Below are 22238 nucleotides of genomic sequence, written 5' to 3'. Positions count from 1 at the left end.
CTTATGCATGCTTTCTGATAAAATCTGGAATAAAATTATCTATATGCAAAATTGGTTTGGCTACTTGATAAACGAAAATATTAAAATAAAAATGAATCAATAAAAAAGCAGGAAAATCAGGAAGGGTCAAAGATAAAGTTTGACAACAGTGGTACCCAACACCACTTCAGGTTTAACAGTACTAAGTTTGAGGGAAGCAAATGTTCCTCAGCCAGATATCGACGGTGAAGCTGCAACAGAGAACGATTGAAAACGATCAGGATTAGACTGTTCTGGATCCCAAGTCTCTTGGGGGCATATCAACAACAACCGGCGATAATTATCGCTCAGCGCTCTTAGCGTGAGGATAATTATCGCCGGCTAGCGTGAATTTTTATCGCTGAGATAGCGTGCTATTAGCAACGCTTATCTCAATAGCGATAAAAATCTACACGCTAACAGGCTAACGTGAGATTATCGCTGGAAACCCAGAGATAATCACACGTTACCTTGTTGATAGGGACAGGCAAACTTAGCCATGATATCCTCCTTCCATGTGATATCATGGCTAAGTCTGAAAATTAGCAGACGTAAAAAAGCAGCGTTAACCGCGGTTAGCGCTGCTTTTTTTGTCTCTAACAGGGTTAGCGACATTCTTGATAATAGGAGAAATGTCGCTTAGCGACATTTCTCCTATTATTTTACTCTGGAACGCCCCCTTTGCATCTCATTAGAGATGCAAGGGGAAGCGTAGAGTAAAAGGGTGCTAACATGCAAATTTGCGTGTTAGCACCCTGTTGTTGATAGGGTGCTAGTTTTATCTCTGCTTTTTTGGCTTTTAAAGCCAAAAAAGCAGAGATAAAGCCCTTGTTGATATGCCCCTTGGTAACTTCAACAACATATGAATTGACAATTTGTAGGCAGTGCACATTGTCCATTGTCTTGCAGATATCAGCTATGTTCCAAGAAAGAAATCTTAAGCCCCTGACCAATACAGTTCAGGTTGAGAATTGCTAATAATAGCCCCTCTCTACATTAAAATTTCAGGCTTGTCAGTAGATACAGCTGGTGGTGGTGTTAAAAGCAGGTCTTATTGGGAAGCCTATCAGTCGATATCCTATAGGCCGATAAGGGGAGCAAAGTCATTTTCATGGACATGTGGATGAGAAGGTGGTGTGGTCAACGGGAGGCTTTGCTTGGACTTCGTACCATTGAGAGCTGCTAAGAATGGTGGACGATAAAAGAAGCCCAGAGGAAGTGCACATGTCTCATTCTGTCTGTTGGCTAAATAATCCAATCACTGTAATAATGCGCGGGCTGGGGATTTCTAAAGTTCACCACCACACAATCCCCTAATATAGATTTGGAAGCATGGCCGAGCCACCCTGCCCCCTGCACCATAAGAATCTCAACCACCAAGTCCATGGGCCAACCTGATTTACTCTTGCACCATTGAGCATTCTTGCATTTCAAACCCCTCCAGTCTTCATAAGAATCCTTACCCAGAGGGAGGGACTTCGGTAAGAACTATAACACAAGGTGTGCAGTCAGGTGGTGATTAAAGGTGGGCCAGTCTCCCATTGTTAGCAGATTCATAACTAATGCTTTCAAAAGGCTGGTGATGGTCCGAGTTGTTTGGCACTTGGTCTGATCTAGTAAAGTTCCACTGAATATTTAAACACCATGGTCGGGTTTGCATGGGCAGATTAGAGTCACAAGTAGTTGGGGCTGAAAGTCAAGGCTGAAGGTACAGACAAAGAATAGCCTTTTTCTTGTGATACTGGCTCTGAATAGGTCCGAAGAAAATTACTCTGATTATCTGACTAGGGGTCATATCATCAAGGCGGCGCTATGAAATTATCACCGCTTTTGCATCCACTTTCGGGCGAAAAGCGGCGATAAATTCATCACCTTATCAACAAAGACACGCTATCGCGTGTTTTGATGACTTAGCGCCCGTTACGACAACGCCCAGCTTTGCATCGCTAATGAGATGCAAAGTGAGCATAACACAGACATATTTCTAGGAAAATGTCGCTAAGCGACATTACTCCTATTATCAACCTGCACGCTAACCTGTGCAGCGATGATAAAAGGAGCACTAACCGCGCTCATTGCAGGTTTCTTTACGCCTGCTTTTCCTTTGAGTAAACAATGTTAGCCAATGGGTGGTGGATTATAGTGCGGAGACCACCCAGCCCTATCAACAAGGTAACCCCTGTCCCTGTGTGTTTATCGCTGGATTTCCTGCGATAATTGCACCTATTTGCAATTATCGCAGGTTTATTTATCGCAATCGAGATAAGCGTTGCTGATAGCACGCTATCTCGGCAATATCAACCAGCGATAGCCGTTGATAATTATCCTAGCGCTAAGTGCGCTTTGCGATAATTATCGCCGGTTGTTGCTGATATGCCCCAAAGTTTGAACCTTTTTGCTGAGGAGTTGTGTCAATACCACTCGTTGAAAGTCCTTCAGCAAGGTCTCAAACTTTTCATTAAAGGGTTTACAGATATTCAATAGATCAGTACTGAAGTCAGGGGAAATAGGGATAGATGCATTTTTGGGTGGAGCGACATGTTTAGGCTTTTACTGACCTTCTCCCGTCTGAGATTTACCATCACTCCGCTTATGTTTAGGAGACAGGGATTATGTGTGCTTGAAAAGAGGCTACTTGGGCCAACAATAAAATATTTTCATGAGGAGCATGGAAGTCGAGTGCCAACACACCTTCCTGCACCAAAACAATCCTGGGAGGCATAGTCCTCTTTCAATGTGTGCTGCACAATGAAGCACAAGGATAAGGGAAGTAACGAGGAGAAATATAGATGAATCTCCAAATAACGCCTCACCTGGAAAGGCGTATCTTTTTGCTGCATTCCTAGGTTTACTAATTCTAGTAAATCTGGGAATCTGGCAAAATCCATGGGATTTGCAAGGGAACGCCCACTCAATGCCCATGGAAAGCCTTCTCAGGGTTGAGTAAGGCAAGGAAGCGATTTGTGCTTTACTCCAGATTTACGTATCCACTCAGGGCCAGGTAAAGTGGCGTTGCGTGGCTTCATAAAGCATTTTTAGGGTTTGTGCCGCACATGTACCATGTTGTGTGGTGCAAACACTATGCAAATCAGCTCATAAATATGCCCTCCATACCATGCAAATATATGCACGTACATCGAAGGCCTCATTTACAATCCTCTGGCGTATGGCAATTACGCAAGTGTTCCTACTGCGCATCCCTCGTCAAAACAAAAGGGCATGAATTCCTGTCCTTTCCCCCGTGCTGGCATGCAAATTGCTACCAGCGCAGGCACCCTTGAGCGCAGGCATCCTTGGGCCATGGTGCAAGAGTGTTTGCGCTTTAGTTTGCGTTTTAGAGGAGATTGTTTTTGTGCAGGAAGGGCCTCCTTTCTGCACAAAAGCAATCAGTGGAGGTGATTTCGGCTGAATGCAGCACACATAGAAAGGGGAAAAAACAAGGATAAATAATGCTATTTCACCTTTTTGCACCTCCCCTATAGCACCCCTGGGGAGGCGTAGGTTTCTGACGTATTCCCAGGTTTACTTAGCCTCGTAAATCGGGGAATGCATCAAATGCCATGGGAACACCCTCCGTAACGCCCATAGCATACCCATGGAATGCCTTCCTTTCATAGGGTGAGGCAACGCAGCGACTTGGGCTGCGTTGCCTCAGTCTATATCTATAAGGCCATGAAAAGCCATGCAGTGTATCTTTACGTGGCCTTGTAGATATGGCCCTGCCAGCAGACTATCACTAAAAGTAACATTCCGGTGGTGCAGGGGCCATTAATAAAGGAGGCCCCTAGTTCTCAAATGACGTAAAACATTGACCCTCCTGTAAAGCTAGTTGGGCAGTGGGGAAAATATGCTGAATGTGCAGAAAGTGTTTTCCCAGCATATACCACACATGGGATTAGCATGATAAGCAATGCAGTACAACACTTTATATGAACAGGAACTATGCACTCAAGCCTACCAGCGAACTTCCCCTTCCTCAAATCACTGATTATGGCCTCACACATGACTTCCAGGGTGATATCAAAAAGACATCTGAAATGACATCACAAAATACATTTTAAATTAAATTAAAATTAAATCTTGCAGCAGATTCAATGACACTTGTACCTGTCCGGAAAGGTGACAAATGCAGGGTTTGGGTTTCTTTTGCAGTTGTATTGCTGAGTTCCACTGTAAACACCTAGGGGGCATATTTACAAGCTGGCGATAAAAAATTATTGCCGCTTTTGCGACCGCTTTCGGCCGAAAGGCGGCGATAATTTTATCGCCTAATTAGCAGGGTCACGCTAACGCGTGAAACCTTGCTTTAGCGTGGGGATTCCTAACGCCCAGCTTTGCATCTCTAATGAGATGCAAAGTGGGCGTTCCTGACCTAACACGACAGGAGAAATGTCGCTAAGAGACATTTCACCTATTATCAAGCCCCACGCTATGAAGCATAGCGTCAGGAAAAGTAGCGATAACCCTGTTATAGCTACTTTCCTGACGCCTGCTTCAGGACTGACTTAGCCATGATATCCTATGGAAGGTGGATATCATGGCTAAGTTTGTGAGTCCCTATCAGCAAGCTAACGCCACACTACGTGAGCTTATCGCTAGGTTTCCAGCGATAATCTCATGTTAGGCAGTTAGCGTGAGGACTTTTATCGCTGAGGAGATAAGCGTTGCTAATAGCACGCTATCTCAGCGATAAAAATCCACGTTACCCGGCGATAATTATCCTCACGCTAAGAGCGCTGAGCGATAATTATCGCCGGTTGTTGCTGATATGCCCCTAGATGTCTTCGGACATGATTGACGTAGAGAAGACACGTTGCAATATCTGCATTTGAAATGAATAAATGTTCCCAAATAATTGCTGTATTTTACAATTCAATAAGTAGCCGGTCGGGCCCTTCTCCCTTGCTTTAGGGCCCATGACATGCTGTCTATGCTACTGAGTCCTATGGGAGTCTCTGCAGGTCCCGCTCTTCAATGCCCACCATGCATATCTTACAAGGGATTTTGCACTATGCAAAACAATGCCATTTACCCCTGCACTAAGGGGGACTTTTTGTGAGCAAACAGACATCGCCACTAATGTTCGCTTTGCTTTGCATCAAAACTTATGGGTGGTTTCATGGGAACACCCACGTGTCACTGGTGGTACGTACCCTTGACGCAAAATCGACCATAGCACTAAATGGCATTACTATAGGGCTACTTTCCAGTAAAGAAAGTTAATCCAAAGTCTACACTTTGTGCATCACTTTGGTGATGCAAACTCAGTGGGGGAACAACCTTTACAACGCAACTTTTACAACGCACTACCATTACAACGAAACTGTTACAAGGCGAGTGCATTGACAACGCAGGACATTACAACGCAAGTCTTTACATCGACTTGCACTAGATGGCGTGCTAACATTAAAAATAGTGTAGTTTACTATCCCAACACCTTCCCTACTGTTACGTGGACTGGAGTTGGAATAGTAAATTACACTTTTTTAATGTTAGCACGCCATCTAGTGCAAGTCGATGTAAAGACTTGCGTTGTAATGTCCTGCGTTGTCAATGCACTCGCGTTGTAAAACTTTCGTTGTAACAGCATGCATTGTAACAGCATGCGTTGTAACGTCATACATCCAACTCAGTGCAATGTCTTAATAAATCTTGTAGTAACATTGGAGTGGAGACAGCACAAGGATGCTGACTTCACATGATTCTGCAGGCCTTCCAAAGCTTTCTGAATAAGTTGTTTCAACTCCTTTGGGAACCATCTTCTCATTTCACTTTTTTCATGCTCAATGAGGAGAGTAGGCATCACTGAGGAGTATCTTGTTTTATGCTCTTAAAAGAGGGCAGGCCTCAAGTTTTTGGCCTAGCCTCCTCATGCATTTTTTTTATTTCTCTATGGAGGACCAGCTGTCACAGATCTGTCCTTCCCTTACTGTCATTCCAGCCTCCTTTAAACCACTGTCACCAGATGCCCACCCAAGGACCAGCTGTCACAGATCTGTGCTTCCCTTACTGTCATCCCAGCCTCCTTTAAACCACTGTCACCAGATGCCCACCCAAGGACCAGCTGTCACAGATCTGTGCTTCCCTTACTGTCATCCCAGCCTCCTTTAAACCACTGTCACCAGATGCCCACCCAAGGACCAGCTGTCACAGATCTGTGCTTCCCTTACTGTCATTCCAGTCTCCTTTAAACCACTGTCACCAGATGCCCACCCAAGGACCAGCTGTCACAGATCTGTGCTTCCCTTACTGTAATTCCAGTCTCCTTTAAACCACTGTCACCAGATGCCCACACAAGGACCAGCTGTCACAGATCTGTGCTTCCCTTACTGTCATTCCAGTCTCCTTTAAACACTGTCACCAGATGCCCACCCAAGGACCAGCTGTCACAGATCTGTGCTTCCCTTACTGTCATCCCAGCCTCCTTTAAACCACTGTCACCAGATGCCCACCCAAGGACCAGGTGTCACAGGTCTGTGCTTCCCTTACTGTTATCCCAGCCTCCTTTAAACCACTGTCACCAGATGCCCACCCGAGGACCAGCTGTCACAGATCTGTGCTTCCCTTACTGTCATCCCAGCCTCCTCTGAACCACAGTCACCAGATGCCCACCCAAGGACCAGCTGTCACAGATCTGTGCTTCCCTTACTGTTATCCCAGCCTCCTTTAAACCACTGTCACCAGATGCCCACCCAAGGACCAGGTGTCACAGATCTGTGCTTCCCTTACTGTCATCCCAGCCTCCTTTAAACCACTGTCACCAGATGCCCACCCAAGGACCAGGTGTCACAGGTCTGTGCTTCCCTTACTGTTATCCCAGCCTCCTTTAAACCACTGTCACCAGATGCCCACCCGAGGACCAGGTGTCACAGGTCTGTGCTTCCCTTACTGTTATCCCAGCCTCCTTTAAACCACTGTCACCAGATGCCCACCCGAGGACCAGCTGTCACAGATCTGTGCTTCCCTTACTGTCATTCCAGTCTCCTTTAAACCACTGTCACCAGATGCCCACCCAAGGACCAGGTGTCACAGATCTGTGCTTCCCTTATTGTTATCCCAGCCTCCTTTAAACCACTGTCACCAGATGCCCACCCAAGGACCAGCTGTCACAGATCTGTGCTTCCCTTACTGTTATCCCAGCCTCCTTTAAACCACTGTCACCAGATGCCCACCCAAGGACCAGGTGTCACAGGTCTGTGCTTCCCTTACTGTTATCCCAGCCTCCTATAAACCACTGTCACCAGGTGCCCACCCAAATGCAAATGTTTAATGAGAGGACATTAAATGATCATCAGTAACATGAAATGTATACAATTTTCCATCTTATTTCCCAAAATGACCCAAGAACCCAAACGTTGGTGCCATGCATCCCAGATTATCTCTAGTGTTCTTTTTAAGGGCCACCATAGCTTCAGATTCTTCAAACATATTTGACACAACTTCAGCTTCCATATTTACCAAGGGTGTGCCATCATATATTAATTAAAATTAAATATTCCTTCCATTAATAATGATCATGATACTGATATAGGTCATGTGGACACATCACAGACTTTTTTTACTTATAAAACAGTAAGGTATTTAATGTCATATTCCTGGAGCATTAGCCAATGTTTAAATAAATGTTAATGTTATTGACTAGCTTTCTGTGTTACTTCAGGATTTAAAAGATTCCAGGACACTGAGGTGCCATCGCTAGCTCCAGCCAAGTATGAACCAAATCTTGTAAATTGGAAACCCCGCCTCGACAACGTGGACACATCTTTCAAGGTATTTATTTATACTTTAGTTTTGTGATTTTATGTAGCGTGGACTTGGTCCAGAGCTATCATAGCACTTTACAAGAGTACAGTTGAGAAACAATGACAGCAGGAGTACATGAGAGATAAGACGTAGGAAGAATTAAGAGCTGATAATCGAGTATGCAGTAAGGGCTACCTAGTGCCTGTCTTAGGGGTGACGTATATGTAATAAAAAGGGAGCTTAGGGCTTGGCAAGGGGGTTTAAATGCCAAGTCGACATGACAGTTTAACACTGTATTCAGGCTGCAATGGCAGGTCTGGAACATGTTCTAAAGTGCTTCTTAAGTGGGTGACACAATAAGTGCTGCAGGCCTACTGGTAGCATTCAATCTGCAAGGAACATGCTGGTAAATTTAAGATGCCAAGTCAGTATAAGCCAATTTACCCATGTTTTATGGCACTGAGCACAAGCACTTTAGCTCTGGTAAGCAGTCTTACGGCAAACAAAAATAAGTTCAGCTAAATGGAGGAGGAGAGGCAACATGTGTGGTGAAGACCACCCGAAAGCTGACAGGTCTAACACCAGCTGTGGAGGTTGAATACGCACAATGCATGTACAAGGCATGCTTAGGCAAAGGAGTAGTATTAAAAAGCATGAAATAGGCTTTGAACACCCTGACGTTAGTGCCTCGTTGGAGGAACATGAATTCACTCACAGATGCCCCTTATGGTGGTCTGTCTTCCAGCTCAGAACTAAGGGTGGCCCAAACTTGTGGAGTTTCTGCGGATTTACATGAAAACTCTGGGAAATTTTGAGGAAGTTCTGAGGACAGGCAGAAATTGTCTGCTTCTTCTGTTTTTTAGCACTGGAATCTTGTTCGGCGCGCGTGTGTAGTGTAACGGCACCACACGGCGCACAAGAGGGCGTTGCTTCTTTGCTGCCACTCAAGTAGATTTTCTACTCGAGCCGCAAGTTTCTCACTGCAAACACTCACAACCGCTCGCATTGAGAAAATCTCTCGAGGTGTCCTCCTAGCTCACGAAAATGGCGGTAAGGGATGCCAATTCTAGCGAGCACTCGCCGACTTACTGTTGGTGAGCCTCGCACAAGGGAAAACTCTGCCATGTGGAGTTTGGCAGGAGCTCCGCGTTAAAGCATTAACGCATAGTGGCCAGAAGTCTGCGAATTCCTCCGGCGGCGTGGAATGTATCGGCCACCCCTCGTCAAAACAAGCTGTGTGCCGATAACAGGTCCCAGTCTGGTAGAACAACCTTTTCTCTGCAAGCAGGTGAACCTCACTCCTTGTAGTGGGGAGATCCAGGGGAATAGCAAGCCCACCTCTAATGCGTCTCATTGTCAAGGTGCATCCTGAACCCAGATTGGCCTGGGAACTCCCTTCCAGCGCTTGCGCCCACATTCTGCTGTTGCAGGTCCCGTCTAGAGGGCTGTCACACCTCCCGAGGCACTATTCTGGATTCAGAGGCAGATGGCTCCTGCAATCCTGCCTGCCCAGCAGGAAAGTCATGACTTCAAACTCTCACGCCCTCCTTGACATCACAGAAAGTTACTTCCACTCCTCCCGCCCTCGTAACAATTCAGGAAAAGGAGGGGATCCAACCGGATCCGGGATTTGGCACCTATTACTGAGCCAGATCCGGCTCGACACCAGTGAAATATGTTGTTGAATGTGGCCCTGTGTACTTTACTGACATCAAGACACATTCAGCGGCGCCTCCATGTTATCTGCTTTTTTTTTCAGAGCAGCAAACGTCATGGAATAAGGAGAATATCTTTTTTTTCAGTTCCATCTGGGCCAACACAAAGGTTTCACTTAATGAGCCATCAGCCCTCTCTTTGGATTCTTATCCTGCTTTGGAGCTATCTAGATGACAATATAGTGGAGGGAAACAAAGGCACTCATCTTGTTATTACTTCACAAGTACTTAAGAGAACCTATGATTTGAAGACAGGTTTTTGACTTAATGTAACCCTTGTATGTCAGAGATAAGCACGCACTGTAAGAATGCCAGATGTATTTGCATGAGTAATTACACTAATAATGATTTACATAGCACTAACAATTTTATTTTGAATTAATTACATACCTGTATTACTAAGAAACACTAAGGGGCTGATTACGATGTAATTAAGAAGGGCTCCAGATGGGATTCGATGTTGAATCCGATTGAGAAACCTTGTTCCCTACCGAATCGGTCAGTGTTCCCCCTGACCGATTAAGATGTCCGGAAATTGTTCGAGCACTCCGAATCGGTTCCGAAAGGCATTGGGTCGGTCTGAGTCTTTCGGAGCCAAATTTTTCAGCTCAATGGGCACGGTTTTCGAATGAGCGATGACGAGGATCGATTCGGACAGTTGTTCTGACTCGGTTTGCCAGAGACTAAACAGCTTTCAGAATGGGTCCTTGGGGGCCCCTTTGCGGGCTTCCCTTCACCAGGAGGTGACCAAATGTGGCCCGTGAAACGATCCAGAAGACTCCTCAACCCAACCATGCACAATGTGGCAGGCAGCATGGGATGCTCGCCACAGGTTGCAAGGTTTTACCCAACCACCCCTTTTTCCAATGGGAGCCTGTGTTCTCGGTCAGAACACCGGCTCCCGTTGAAGTCAAGGTGAGTCCTACCGAATGATGTTGGGATGCATGGTAATTGGTCGTCCGGACTAGCAGGACCCGATTCGGTAGGAAACGAGTCCGGAACCGATTCATTCAGGACAGTTTACTGACGAGATCGCAATCGGCTCCTAAATTGTACAAGTGTTCAAAAAAAGTTACAAGCAATGTTAATGGGAGTTACAAGGTTGTCCATACTGGTAGGCATTCTATGTTACAGTTTTTTGGTCTGGAGAAACACAAAATCAGAATTTTAAATATAACACAGTGGTTGGGGTTGTCTATACTGACAACACTTTATTCATATCCAAAAGGAACCCTGGTGTAGCAAATTTAGATTAACAAAAATACTGAAAAATATTAAGATTGTAAAGATGCATGCAGTGCCTTGATGCTGATTTATAGTTCACTGTGCTATGTTAGAATGACTGGAACTTACAAACTGCAAGTATCAAAAGGATTATTAAGACAAAAGCGGTACCTGAGCTATCTACATAAAATACAAATCTGTGATCTGCATGTTACATATTGTGCTTTGCAGCAGGCGCATTAACCTTCTATGCTACTTTAAGATGAGTCAAAATTGTGACGAGGCAAATCGCAGGTCTCTCAAGATGGTGCAGTAACCGCCACAGTTATTCTACCATGATGATGATCCCCTAAAAATTTCTGGGTACACGAAGTTCCCTGCAGCAGGAGCCTCGACGCTGTAATATATTTTGACATGCAGCTTGTTAGTGATACAAATGAATTAGAATCTTATAAATATTAAAATAGTAGCATTTATAAATGTACACAATTTCCCAAATAATCTAATTTGATCAAATATTAGACAGCATTTCTACTCATAGATGGTAGGGCTAAGGAGAAACATGTTGACTCAGCCTTAGCTCTGTATTGTAAGATTACCTTCCCGTTGTTCATCAATGTATGAAAGACCTTTGACCTATGACAGTGTCATGTCACCATCCTTTAATTTAAAGCCCTAGCTCTTAGCTAAAGTAACATTATGAATCCCAGTATTAACTGATGATATTTTTTTCTTTGCAGGCAAAAATAAGTCGCCCACAAGTACTTACTGAAAGTTTATCCAGCAACTCAGAACACAGTTCAGAACAATAAAGGTGCCCTGTGCATGACACTGTAACTGGCTGCTTCCTGGAAGAGGGACACAGAAAATGACCCCACCTGTGCCAGGAAAAGACTGTTCTATGTTCCACAACTGTTCTGGCACTCCCCCTCCCCCCTACTAAAGCGAACCACAGACATGGTGTCGGCCGTTATTAGATAACTGTGTGGGCACACCGCTCACCACATAGAAGAGAATAAATTATTGCGCGTTACACCATGCACAGAGATTTCCAAAATGTAGTGATTTCAAACGCACCTAATCCTGCCAATATTTTGCAATTTCCATTGTTCAAATGTGCACATCTTGCAGACGAAGTTTACAATTATTTGTCAAACTCCTACTTTTTTGTGGTACTGCCTATTGTTTTGGGTTTGATTAATACCACAGATGGCATTGCTCCAGTGATGGCCTGGTAAAGGTTCAGAAGCATCTGATGAGGCCAACAGTGGTGATCTCTTTGGTACCCGCAGCACTGGACTATGTAGCTTAAGAGCCTCACGATGCGTGGATCTCTGCCACGTCACGCCTCAGCGGGGCCGCTCAGCCTTGAGTCCCCGCTCTGGATATGGAAACTCATGTGCTCCATAATGCGATCATTCCACTAAGAGCCAATGACTCTGAATGCCTGAGAACTTAATTTGGATTTATGGATGAACTGCAAAGCTGGAGCGAGAAAGCCATAGGTGCCCCCCCCCCCCCCCTCCTTTGGACATAGTATAGTGGGAGCTTCTGACACCACAGGAACTGCATCCACTGATAATACATTCAGGTGCATTAACTCTCTTTATGTAGATTAGACATTCTTTCCATTATTATGCTGCTGATAATCATGGGTGTGTATGCAACAGCATCTTTGATTGGAGGAATCAACAGTGACATCAAAGTTCAAGGACAAATCCATGATGATGCTGGTCTCTTACTTCGCTCAACGAGCAATCCCATGGCGTCATTAACTTCCTGCCCAGATATCTGCAGATGCGTCTTCTTCCTACACGGGTGTCACTTGGTGCGGTGATATTATGGTGTGCCGCCATATTTGTCCATAGGCCAGTGTGTGTCCCAAACACAAAGAGATACATCTCTGGTTCTTCTGTCCTCAGGTGCAGTTGCAAATATTTTTGAAGTATGAGGCCTGAGAATGTTGCACTCTAGACAATTTTAAAAAATGTGGAAATATATTTTTATACGAGTCTTTAGATTATTGTGTAGGGTCCTCCTATTTATTAATCGTTGCAAAATGGAAGAATTTTAATTTATCTCAAAGCGTGATTTTATATGTCATTGCATGTATTCAACATGTCATTGATAATCAATACATAGTATTGTTATGTTAATTATTGATCATCTGAAATATTAAATATATATGGAGTTTATGCTTATCTACTATATTCAATATATATTTCCTGCCTTTCTTTTCATTCAATATGCAATAAAATATTATATGTTCAATGAAAATAGTGTTTTTATATTGGATAGAAGTTTAGCTTGCAATAATTCTGGCTATAGCGCCTAGTATGCACGTGAGAATTGAATTGCCTCTTGACACTTAAATGATAGGTGCTACTTTTATGAAACTCCTGGAGACTTGGTTTATTGAATATGGAAGGTAAAAAGGCTGAGAAGGTCGTTTAGGGGCTGGTAGACGGGGGGCACATGCCTGAACATGGTAGTGCCGTGTGCCTCCAAAGGCATGGTGCCTCTGCCTCATGTAGAGGTGGGAGAACATCAGGGTTTCTGACTCGACTGGCTCTCCTGTCAGAAACCTTTGGTCAGACCTACCCGGGACAACCATGAGAGTACACAACCCCAACTTTAGGAGCTTGTTCTTGCAGACCTAAAGATTTTGGGGCAAATTTACAAGAAAGTGACGCATCTGTAGAGATGGGTCATTTTCCCTGCGCCACCCCAAGAAACCCTTGCGCCATCATGGATGCGCCGTATTTACAATATGGCGCACCATGGCTCAAGGATTGACAGATGCATCAGAAATTCTGACGCATCTGTTGGGGCAAAAGTCACTCATTGCTGGAGTCGTGTTGTAAGCACGACCCAACTCCAGCAATGCATTTTGAGGCCTATTCCCACTACACTGCGTCACTCCTTCCACCTGCTTCCAGCAGGCATATGGTTTTGACGCAGTGGTGCCCTAGAAGTGATGCAGTGAAATCTTGTAGATTTCACTACGTCACTTTTACGAGGCTTTCCTGCTTGGAAAACGCCCACCCTGCATACATTCTACCTGACACAGGTATAATGTGATGCAGGGCTTTACAACGTGACGCATCTCCCTAGATGCGTCACGTTGTAAATTTTACACCGCTGCTGCTTCACAAAAGTGACGCGACAGCTGTGAAAAAGTGTTGCAAGGGGCTTGTAAATCTGGCCCTTTGGGATTAATGCTTTCATTTTAGCTGCTGCGGCAACTCCACTGAATGGGTCTAAACTGCACCCACCCTATGGTCTAAATAACTCCATGAACCAGCCCTGCCAGGAACTGAGACTGTGGCCTGGTAACTCCAGCTAGTGCATTTTAGATATGTTTCTATTAGAGGTGTTCCTTTTTTCAAATTTGACTTTTGGCAATTTTCTAAATTTGTTCTCAAACATTTCCTCACCTTCTGAAGTTTCATAAAGTTGGTAGAGTTTAAACGAAATAACAGCGGAAATACCACTAAAAAAGCCTTTGTTGTAGATAAAACAAGCAAAACACACTCTGTTGAATTCACCAACAAAATATTCTACAAGAGTAACAGCCAAAGTGTCCTACTTCCAGACAGAGTTATATTGCCACAAACCCTTTCTACTTACACATCCATATCAGGAAACATACACATTCGCACAGAAGCTAGCTAAGATTCTTTTACCACAATCTTCTCTGTGAATTAACTGCATTTCACTGAATGAAATGTCCCGAGAAAATGGCACTCCCAAATCAGTGCTTAATTTGAGCCGGAGCTTTCCGGTAATGAGCACCGGCACCTAATTGTCAACATCACACTTAGGGCAGTCTGCCACAAGGTGGCGCTGCTCATGTAATTTAGAGATGAGCAGTATCACAGTTATTTAGGAAAACAACATACATTATAAAATTACTAACACCTGCCTCCTCAGCCATTCCTTTAGCTTTGGGGACCTGGAATTATCTGATAAGCCGCATTAACATGCAAGAGAGATGGTTAGTAGTTGTTTTGGCAGAGGTGACAGGGGCGATGGGTGGTGCAAGCTGCAGTGGCCTCCTAGTCAGAGCCCTGGCACTTAATATTTTGCAAATTAAGCACTATCCCAAATGCTAAATTTAAAACAAATACCTACAAAAACAATTCACAGCATAACAAAATATGTGACATATTTACTAGGAAAAGATGTGGTGCTGAAAGCAATTGTGCAGCTCTGCGCTAGGTCATTTAAAAAATGCTGGGGTGCCCTGTATTTACAAGAATACAGCACACCCCTGTGTTTTCCTTGCGCTGACGCTACGAATAGCTGCCAAGCACCAACACAGACACCCTTGCACCACAGTGCAAGGGTGCCTGCATTGCAGGGATGATTGTTTAGGTGCAGGAAGGGACACCTTCCTGCACATAAACAATCTTTAAAGAATGCAACACACATAGAAAGACCACAAACAAGGAGAAACAATAGTATTTCTGGCAGAAATGGCTGACCGAAACAATTTTCATTTGCTGTACTAAAAGTCCTTGATGGAGAACTGAGACTTTCTGAGAAAACGCTGATTTTTCAAAAGGTTTGGGGCCATATTATCAAAAACGGTGATAACATTATCGCCAGTTTAGCGGCAGGAAACTGCCGCTAAAGCGGCGATAAGGGGCTTGATAATATGCCGCAGAGAATTCCCATAGAAGCCCAGGTTTGAGGTCCTTGACAGCAGAACCTGAGCTTCTATTTGTATTGTTGAAGGAACTTTAAACCATACTATACATGCATTCATGGTATATCATAATTGAGGCTCCTTGTTTTCCGTTTTTACTGATTTTTACAGATAAATACAGACAGAAAACAATGAGTTTTCTGTCTGCATTTATTTTTAAAAGTGGATAAATACAGAAAATTGTGCTCCTTTAAAGTGCCTCTCCATACTGTCTTTGATGAATTATAGGCCAGCTGCCGAGCAAATGGACAGCATGGGAAATCAAAAAACAGGATGAAATGCATTTAAATAACGGCATGTGTCAACATATATATATATGGTATCATGCTAGCATTTACCAGTGGATGTATTGTTATGTAATATTTGACAGCTTAAATAGCTGAAACACGACAGACATCAAAGTATGAGTGCGCGCCTATCAGTTAAATAAATATGGAAATGCACAGTTTTTCAACTTCATTTATATGCGAAACACAAAACAAATGTGGATAAATACAGATAAAATGGCCAGAAAATAAATATGGATAAATACAGACGGAAATGTTCAAAAAAATAAATACCATTAAACCGGGAGCCCTAATCAGAATACTTGAGTAATGCACAGCTTTAACAAGGATCAGACTAGACCACGGTCTGGCAAACTGAACACACAAAATTTGGGTTGTGTGTCAGACATTTTGTTTTTTAATAAAGCACTTTTATAGTTCTCTTTACACCATCCTTCTTTAACCAGAATAAAGATTTATGTGTTAATGCTTCCTTTATATATCACTTCAATCAGCCTTAAGAAAATCCCATCCATGAAGTAATAACCCCAATTTATCTACAAATCGTTACTAGACAATTTTACCTGTAATCAAGGGACTGATAAACAACTGTGCTTGGGTGGGTATTTTTTGTGATACCGATTTGAAGTAAAAAGAAAATGTTACTTACCTGAATGTTTGACGTTGTTCAATGATTTCAGGGGCATCATCACTCCACTATAAAAGTAACATAAATGCTATATATTTTATGGCATACGAATGGACATACAAATGGCCTTAAACAGTTATGTCGGTAGTTATTCATACATGATGAGTGCTCCACTTTTCTGTATTGTTTGCAAGAAACACAAAGATGGACAGGTAACAACTATCTTTTCTAAAGAAAGTGAGATATTTTCTTTCACAATACCTCTTCAAGCCCTTGTACTCTTGCATCTGGATGGTAGTAACACTCAGTTCCGTGGACTCCCCGACTCCATATGGTCCCCCTTAATGGACATCCTGCACGCCAGAGCATGTTTCATCCGGGGCTTGTAGAACTGTGATCCCATCACTCCAATCCTGATGGAACTTCATTGGCTCCCCTAACCAAGCAGCACCATCTTCAAAACTAGCTGCATAATCTCCAAGGCAATCACGTCCATCACCTGTGCTTCTGTAGCAGACCTCCTCTGGTGGCTCTCGGCATGACACCACCAGACTGGAGAATAAGAAATCTGTCAAAACAGCATCCTCAGATGCACCAGTACCTCTCACTGCTGCTGTAAAATAGATTCATGTTGAGGACCCACCTCTGTATCTAACACTAGATCAAACTGCACCAATAGTCACCATTGTGGACTCTGTGCTCCCCTTTAACCCTCTACTGTGCCCCTATACGTGTTGGCTTGGTTTACGCTAAACAATACCGTATACATGTAGAGATACAGCCCTTAAGGAGGTTCTAGTGTGGAGATGGGCAGGTCATAGATCAGGAAGTTACCATGATCCAGATGCAAGAACATGAACAGCAGTTCTGAAGCCACTTACTGCAAGAAATGGGTTCAGTTTTTTAGAAGAGAGAGCCGGTACCCTACTGTTTTTGTTTATATCGCAGGAACGTGGCCCAAGGGCATTGGAGCGCTTGACATGAGCACCAGTTACAATAAACTGGGTCAGATTGTTTTAAAAGCACATAGATTCAGGGCCTGATTCACAAAGGGTCTCCACACTTGTGGCGGAGGACCCGCAGTCGTGGGGGAGTCTCTGCACTCGTGGGGGAGGCCCCGCAGTCGTGTGGGAGTCTCTGCACTCGTGGGGGAAGCCCCGTAGTCGTGGGGGAGTCTCTGCACTCTTGGGGGATGCCCCGCAGTCGTGGGGGAGTCTCTGCACTCGGGTGGAAAGCCCCGCAGTCGTTTGGGAGTCTCTGCACTCGTGGGGGAGGCCCCGCAGTCATGTGGGAGTCTCTGCACTCGTGGAGGAAGCCCCGCAGTCGTGGGGGAGTCTCTGCACTCGTGGGGGAGGCCCCGCATTCGTGTGGGAGTCTCTGCACTCGTGGGAAAAGCCCCGCAGTCGTGGGGGAGACTCTGCACTCTTGGCGGAGGCCCCGCAGTCGTGGGGGAGTCTCTGCACTCGGGTGGAATCTCCACAATGAGAAGATTCCGACCCAAGTGAGGAGACTCCCCCAGTTCTGCGGGGCATCTGCAAGTGCGGAAGCGCTCTGTGAATCAGGCGCTAGGTGATTAGCACAGAACCACTAGATGTTGACCCAACGCCGGACTCAAACCTGGACCCCTAGTTCCTAAGTTGCCAGCTCTGGCCGCAACACCAGGTTGTCTCTCCTGTTTAAGATGTTTATATGAAGGACTTTGTTTGTGTCACACAACGGTGCTACTTTTCCAACCTTCTTCTTAGCACTCATATGTTCTTCATTCTAGGATAGTCAGTAGTTCGGTTCTTCTTGCTCCAGTCTGACGTCCTTGGTTCCTTCGTCATTATATCACTCAGTAACCACGAAAAAGTTACTTTTCTGGCCTTCATTCAAACTTTTGGTGCAACCACCAGGTCACACCATACAGCTGCAGCCTTACTTTGCCTTATGGTAGCTGGAATGCTGACTTAATTCTAGCTTTTACCCAGCCTCCAGGCGCAGCTGCACGTAGTGCTTCTTCTACAAGGGTTTCATCCAGAGGGTGTTTCATGCATCTGTAATGTTTTACTCCTGGAGCTATTTGGCAGTACTTTCTCTGGCCATCCACCTGTCAAACATGGGGCCTTTTTATCCTTGTTGTTGCGTTGCCTTTGTGCCACACAAGAGGGCGCCGGACAACGTATCAGCAAGTCAGATTTATGAAGCCATGCAAGGCCACCTTGTGTGGCCCTGAGTGGCTTGAGGAATCTAGAGGAACGCAAAGCAGCGCAAATCAGTGTGTTGCATTGCTCTGCCCTAGGAAGGTCTTCCCATGCATCCATCTATGGATTTTGGTGGCGTAGTCCCAGATTTACCATTACTGGTAGACCTAGGAATGCATCAAAATGCTATACCTCCCCAGGTGAGGTTTAACCACAAGAAATATCTTTATTTTCCTCATTCTTTCCTCTTTCTAAGTTTGCTGTATTTTGCAGCACACATAGAAAGAACAAAATGCCCCAGAGGATTGTTTTTGTGCAGGAAGTTGTCCCTTACTGCTGAAAATCAATCCTGCTTACAACACAGGCACACACAGGCCCCCTTGCACCATGGTGCAAGGGTGCTTGCGTTGGCTCTAGGCAGCCAAGTGGGTGCTCATGCATGGAAAGGGGAGGAATGTGCCGTATGATATTAAATGTGGTGCATTCCTGCCTTTTCCCTTTCACACAGTGCAGTGGCATGCCGCGTTGCGTCAAAATTTTATAAATCTGCCCCCACATCTCTTTTCGAACAAACAAAGTGCCTTTGGGAGATTAAGGCCAAACTACATCAGACATTAAACACAATGATGAAGCTAAGGTGCCAATGCCCATATATAAACAAGGAAAATGAACCCTTTCCGCTAGTTTCAGAGCAATAAAGAAGTAATGTTCTGAGTGTATTTGCCCCTTACACCTATGAGACTCGGTACCACTGCACCTACTGCAGCACTGATTGACAATTTCCAGTTGTCTGTGATCCCTCTACCACAGTGTGCACACCTACACCCCATGAGCATCAAATCGCGTTGACCCCATATGACATTAAAGCCCTGATTTACAAAACGTTTGCATCAGGGTTGCCCCCTTTTTTTAACGTAGCCCCGAATAATGTACGTCAGGATTTACTGAGCCAAAACCCCGGTTTGCATAGCTTTGTGCGGCTTGGTTACAAAAAACAAGTAACGCAATGCATCACAAAGCTCTGGCTTATATTATGGTATATTGATTTGTATAGTGCACTAATCACCCAAGAGGGAAGCCAGGCGTTTAATTTATATTACTTTGCAAGGGGGAGGCGTTCCATGGGTGTTGCATGGGCATTCCTATGCATCCACCCTTGGATTTTGATGCAAACCCAGATTTACTGATGACAGAAAACCTGGATTTGCACCAAAATGGTGCACATTCACGAGGCTGGTGTAACAAAGAGAAATATCTTCACTTTTCCTCATTACTTCCTCTTTCTATGTGTGTTGTTTTTGTGCAAGCAGATGTGCCTTCCAGCACAAAACAATCCTGCCCGTAATGCAGCCCTCTGGCACAGTGGTGCAAGGGTGTCTGCGTTGGCGCTAGACTGCCTGAAGTATGCCAGCATTATGAGAGAGCAAAAGAGCACCAAATCTTATACATGTGACATCATTCTGTTCTCCTGCGGGTCAGCAGAAGAGGGTAGTGCCTGGCTAATGTCCTGCAAGGTCCACTGTTCTCTCTGCAGGGAGGCGCAGCCTCTGCCTTGCCTAAGGGGTATCGCTGACTCAACTCTGTGGTTGGATCCCCTATTCTACATCGCAGCAGGTGCACTTGGACTACATTTGAATGGGAACCCATTGCTACCTCCGGGGCTCCAATCCTCTGCAGGATAGGTATTAATCCAGTCCTGATAAAATGCCACGCTGGGCCCGATTCACAGAACTAATTTAAGACAAAATCCTAAACTTACTACCATTTTCGTATTCACAGAAGGCACTTACTCATTTTGGTATTCACAGAAGACACTTACTCACTTCGGTATTCACAGAAGTTAGGAGTCCTAACTTTAGGACTCCTAAATACCTTCTGGGAATACCGAAAGTCTTAAAATTAGAATTTTTCTCAGTTTAGGAGTCCTAAAGTTAGGACTCCTAACTTTACTATTACTAAACTGAGAAAAATCCTAATTTTAAGGCTTTCGGTATTCACAGAAGGCATTTAGGAGTCCTAAAGTTAGGACTCCTAACTTTACTACTACTAAATTGAGAAAAATCCTAATTGTAAGACTTTCGGTATTCACAGAAGGCATTTAGGAGTCCTAAAGTTAGGAGTCCTAACTATACTACTACTAAACTGAGAAAAATCCTAATTTTAAAGCTTACGGTATTCACAGAAGGCATTTAGGAGTCCTAAAGTTAGGAGTCCTAACTATACTACTACTAAATTGAGAAAAATAATAATTTTAAGACTTTCGGTATTCACAGAAGACATTTAGGAGTCCTAAAGTTAGGAGTCCTAGCTATACTACTACTAAATGGAGAAAAATCCTAATTTTAAGACTTTCGGTATTCACAGAAGACATTTAGGAGTCCTAAAGTTAGGACTCCTAACTTCTGTGAATACCGAAATGAGTAAGTTCCTTCTGTGAATACCAAAATGGTAGTAAGTTTAGGATTTTGTCTTAAGTTAGTTCTGTGAATCGGTCCCTGAGTCTCCAGGCACCAGGGCATAAAACATGCTGACATTATTCAACACTCACTGAAGCCGTCTCAGTACATTATTTATTTATTTATTTTTTTGTTTTTAAAAGTTTTTATTGAACAATAATTCGATTACAAGCACGGGCCTACAACCACCAGGGCCGGCCGCTAAGTACAGAATGAAATATACATTTATCAAAGCTGCAGTCGGTTCCCGGGGGTCGGCCCCGTAGTGAGTCCGGATAGTTCTAGAGGCACAGGAGACTTAAATCCAACAAACACAGAAAACTAAAAGAAAAACAAAAGGCGAGGCATAAAGACAAACGGCGCAGGTCAGGCTTCCTCCGGGGAACTCCAGGTCAGACCATTAAGCAGCACACGAAAGGAAGGAGTACCGGGAGGCTGGGGACGGGGGGGGGGGGCCAAGGGAAATGAACGTCCATATGTAGTCATTCCAAAAGGTGCCCGGAACCGTCAAGGGTCAGGGGGACATGGCGATATCGGTGTCCGCCAGGGGGGGCGTACAGATACCCCCGCGATATGCATTCCATTGCCCCCAGATTCTGCCCCATGCCCCCGGCTTACCACGGGCAACATACACAGTCTTCTCCCTGAACATACACCAGTCCATATTTTCCTTCCATACTGACACGGTGGGCGGCCGCTGGGCACCCCAAAGCTGCGCTATATCTCTCTTGGCAATCATGTTCCCCAGGGCCGCCCACCGAGTCTGAGCCGCGCTATAATCATTGGGCTCCCACACATTCAGGACACAGCGACGCACCTCCGGCAGCAGCACAACCCCAGTGACCTGTCCCATAACCGTATGTACCCGGCGCCAGTAGTCCGCCACCTCGCGGCACTCCCACAGGATATGGAGAAAGGTGGCACTGAGCCCACAACCCCGCTTACAGAGCCCATCGTCGGAATATCCCATCGAGACCAAGCGAGGACCCGTCACATACACCCGGTGAAGAATCTTAAGCTGTACCAACCGGAGACGGGCTGGAATGGCGACCTCCTTGGGGGACGACAGTGCAGACTGCCAGTCCTCGTCATCCAATTCCACCCCATCCCCCGTCCAAGCCTCCCGAAGGCGCACCAAGAGGTCAGCCCGATGATTAATCAGTTTCTTATAAATTAAAGAAATAGTACTGTCAGGGACATGTCCGTCAAGTATGCGGTCCTCGAGGGGCGAGGAAACCGGGATCTTGGTCCCCTCTCCAAAGACCGAGAGCAG

At 44.8% G+C, this 22238-nt stretch overlaps 1 protein-coding gene across 1 annotated transcript in view; it reads left to right on the top strand.

The window, feature by feature from the left end:
• Positions 1-12964, top strand: part of LOC146788620 (uncharacterized) — a 447327-nt gene extending 434363 nt beyond the window's left edge. Inside the window, exons 44-45 of the mRNA XM_085635787.1 lie at positions 7679-7788; positions 11441-12964. Coding sequence (XP_085491913.1) covers positions 7679-7788; positions 11441-11512 — 182 coding nt within the window. The 3' untranslated portion in view covers positions 11513-12964. The remainder of the gene's footprint in view (positions 1-7678; positions 7789-11440) is intronic.
• The last annotated feature ends 9274 nt before the right edge of the window (positions 12965-22238 follow it).

Source organism: Triturus cristatus, chromosome 11, assembly GCF_964204655.1.
Source record: "Triturus cristatus chromosome 11, aTriCri1.1, whole genome shotgun sequence".
Classification (NCBI taxonomy): domain Eukaryota; kingdom Metazoa; phylum Chordata; class Amphibia; order Caudata; family Salamandridae; genus Triturus; species Triturus cristatus.
The sequence above is the reverse complement of the archived record's forward strand: the minus strand, read 5'-3'. Positions and strand labels throughout refer to the sequence as shown.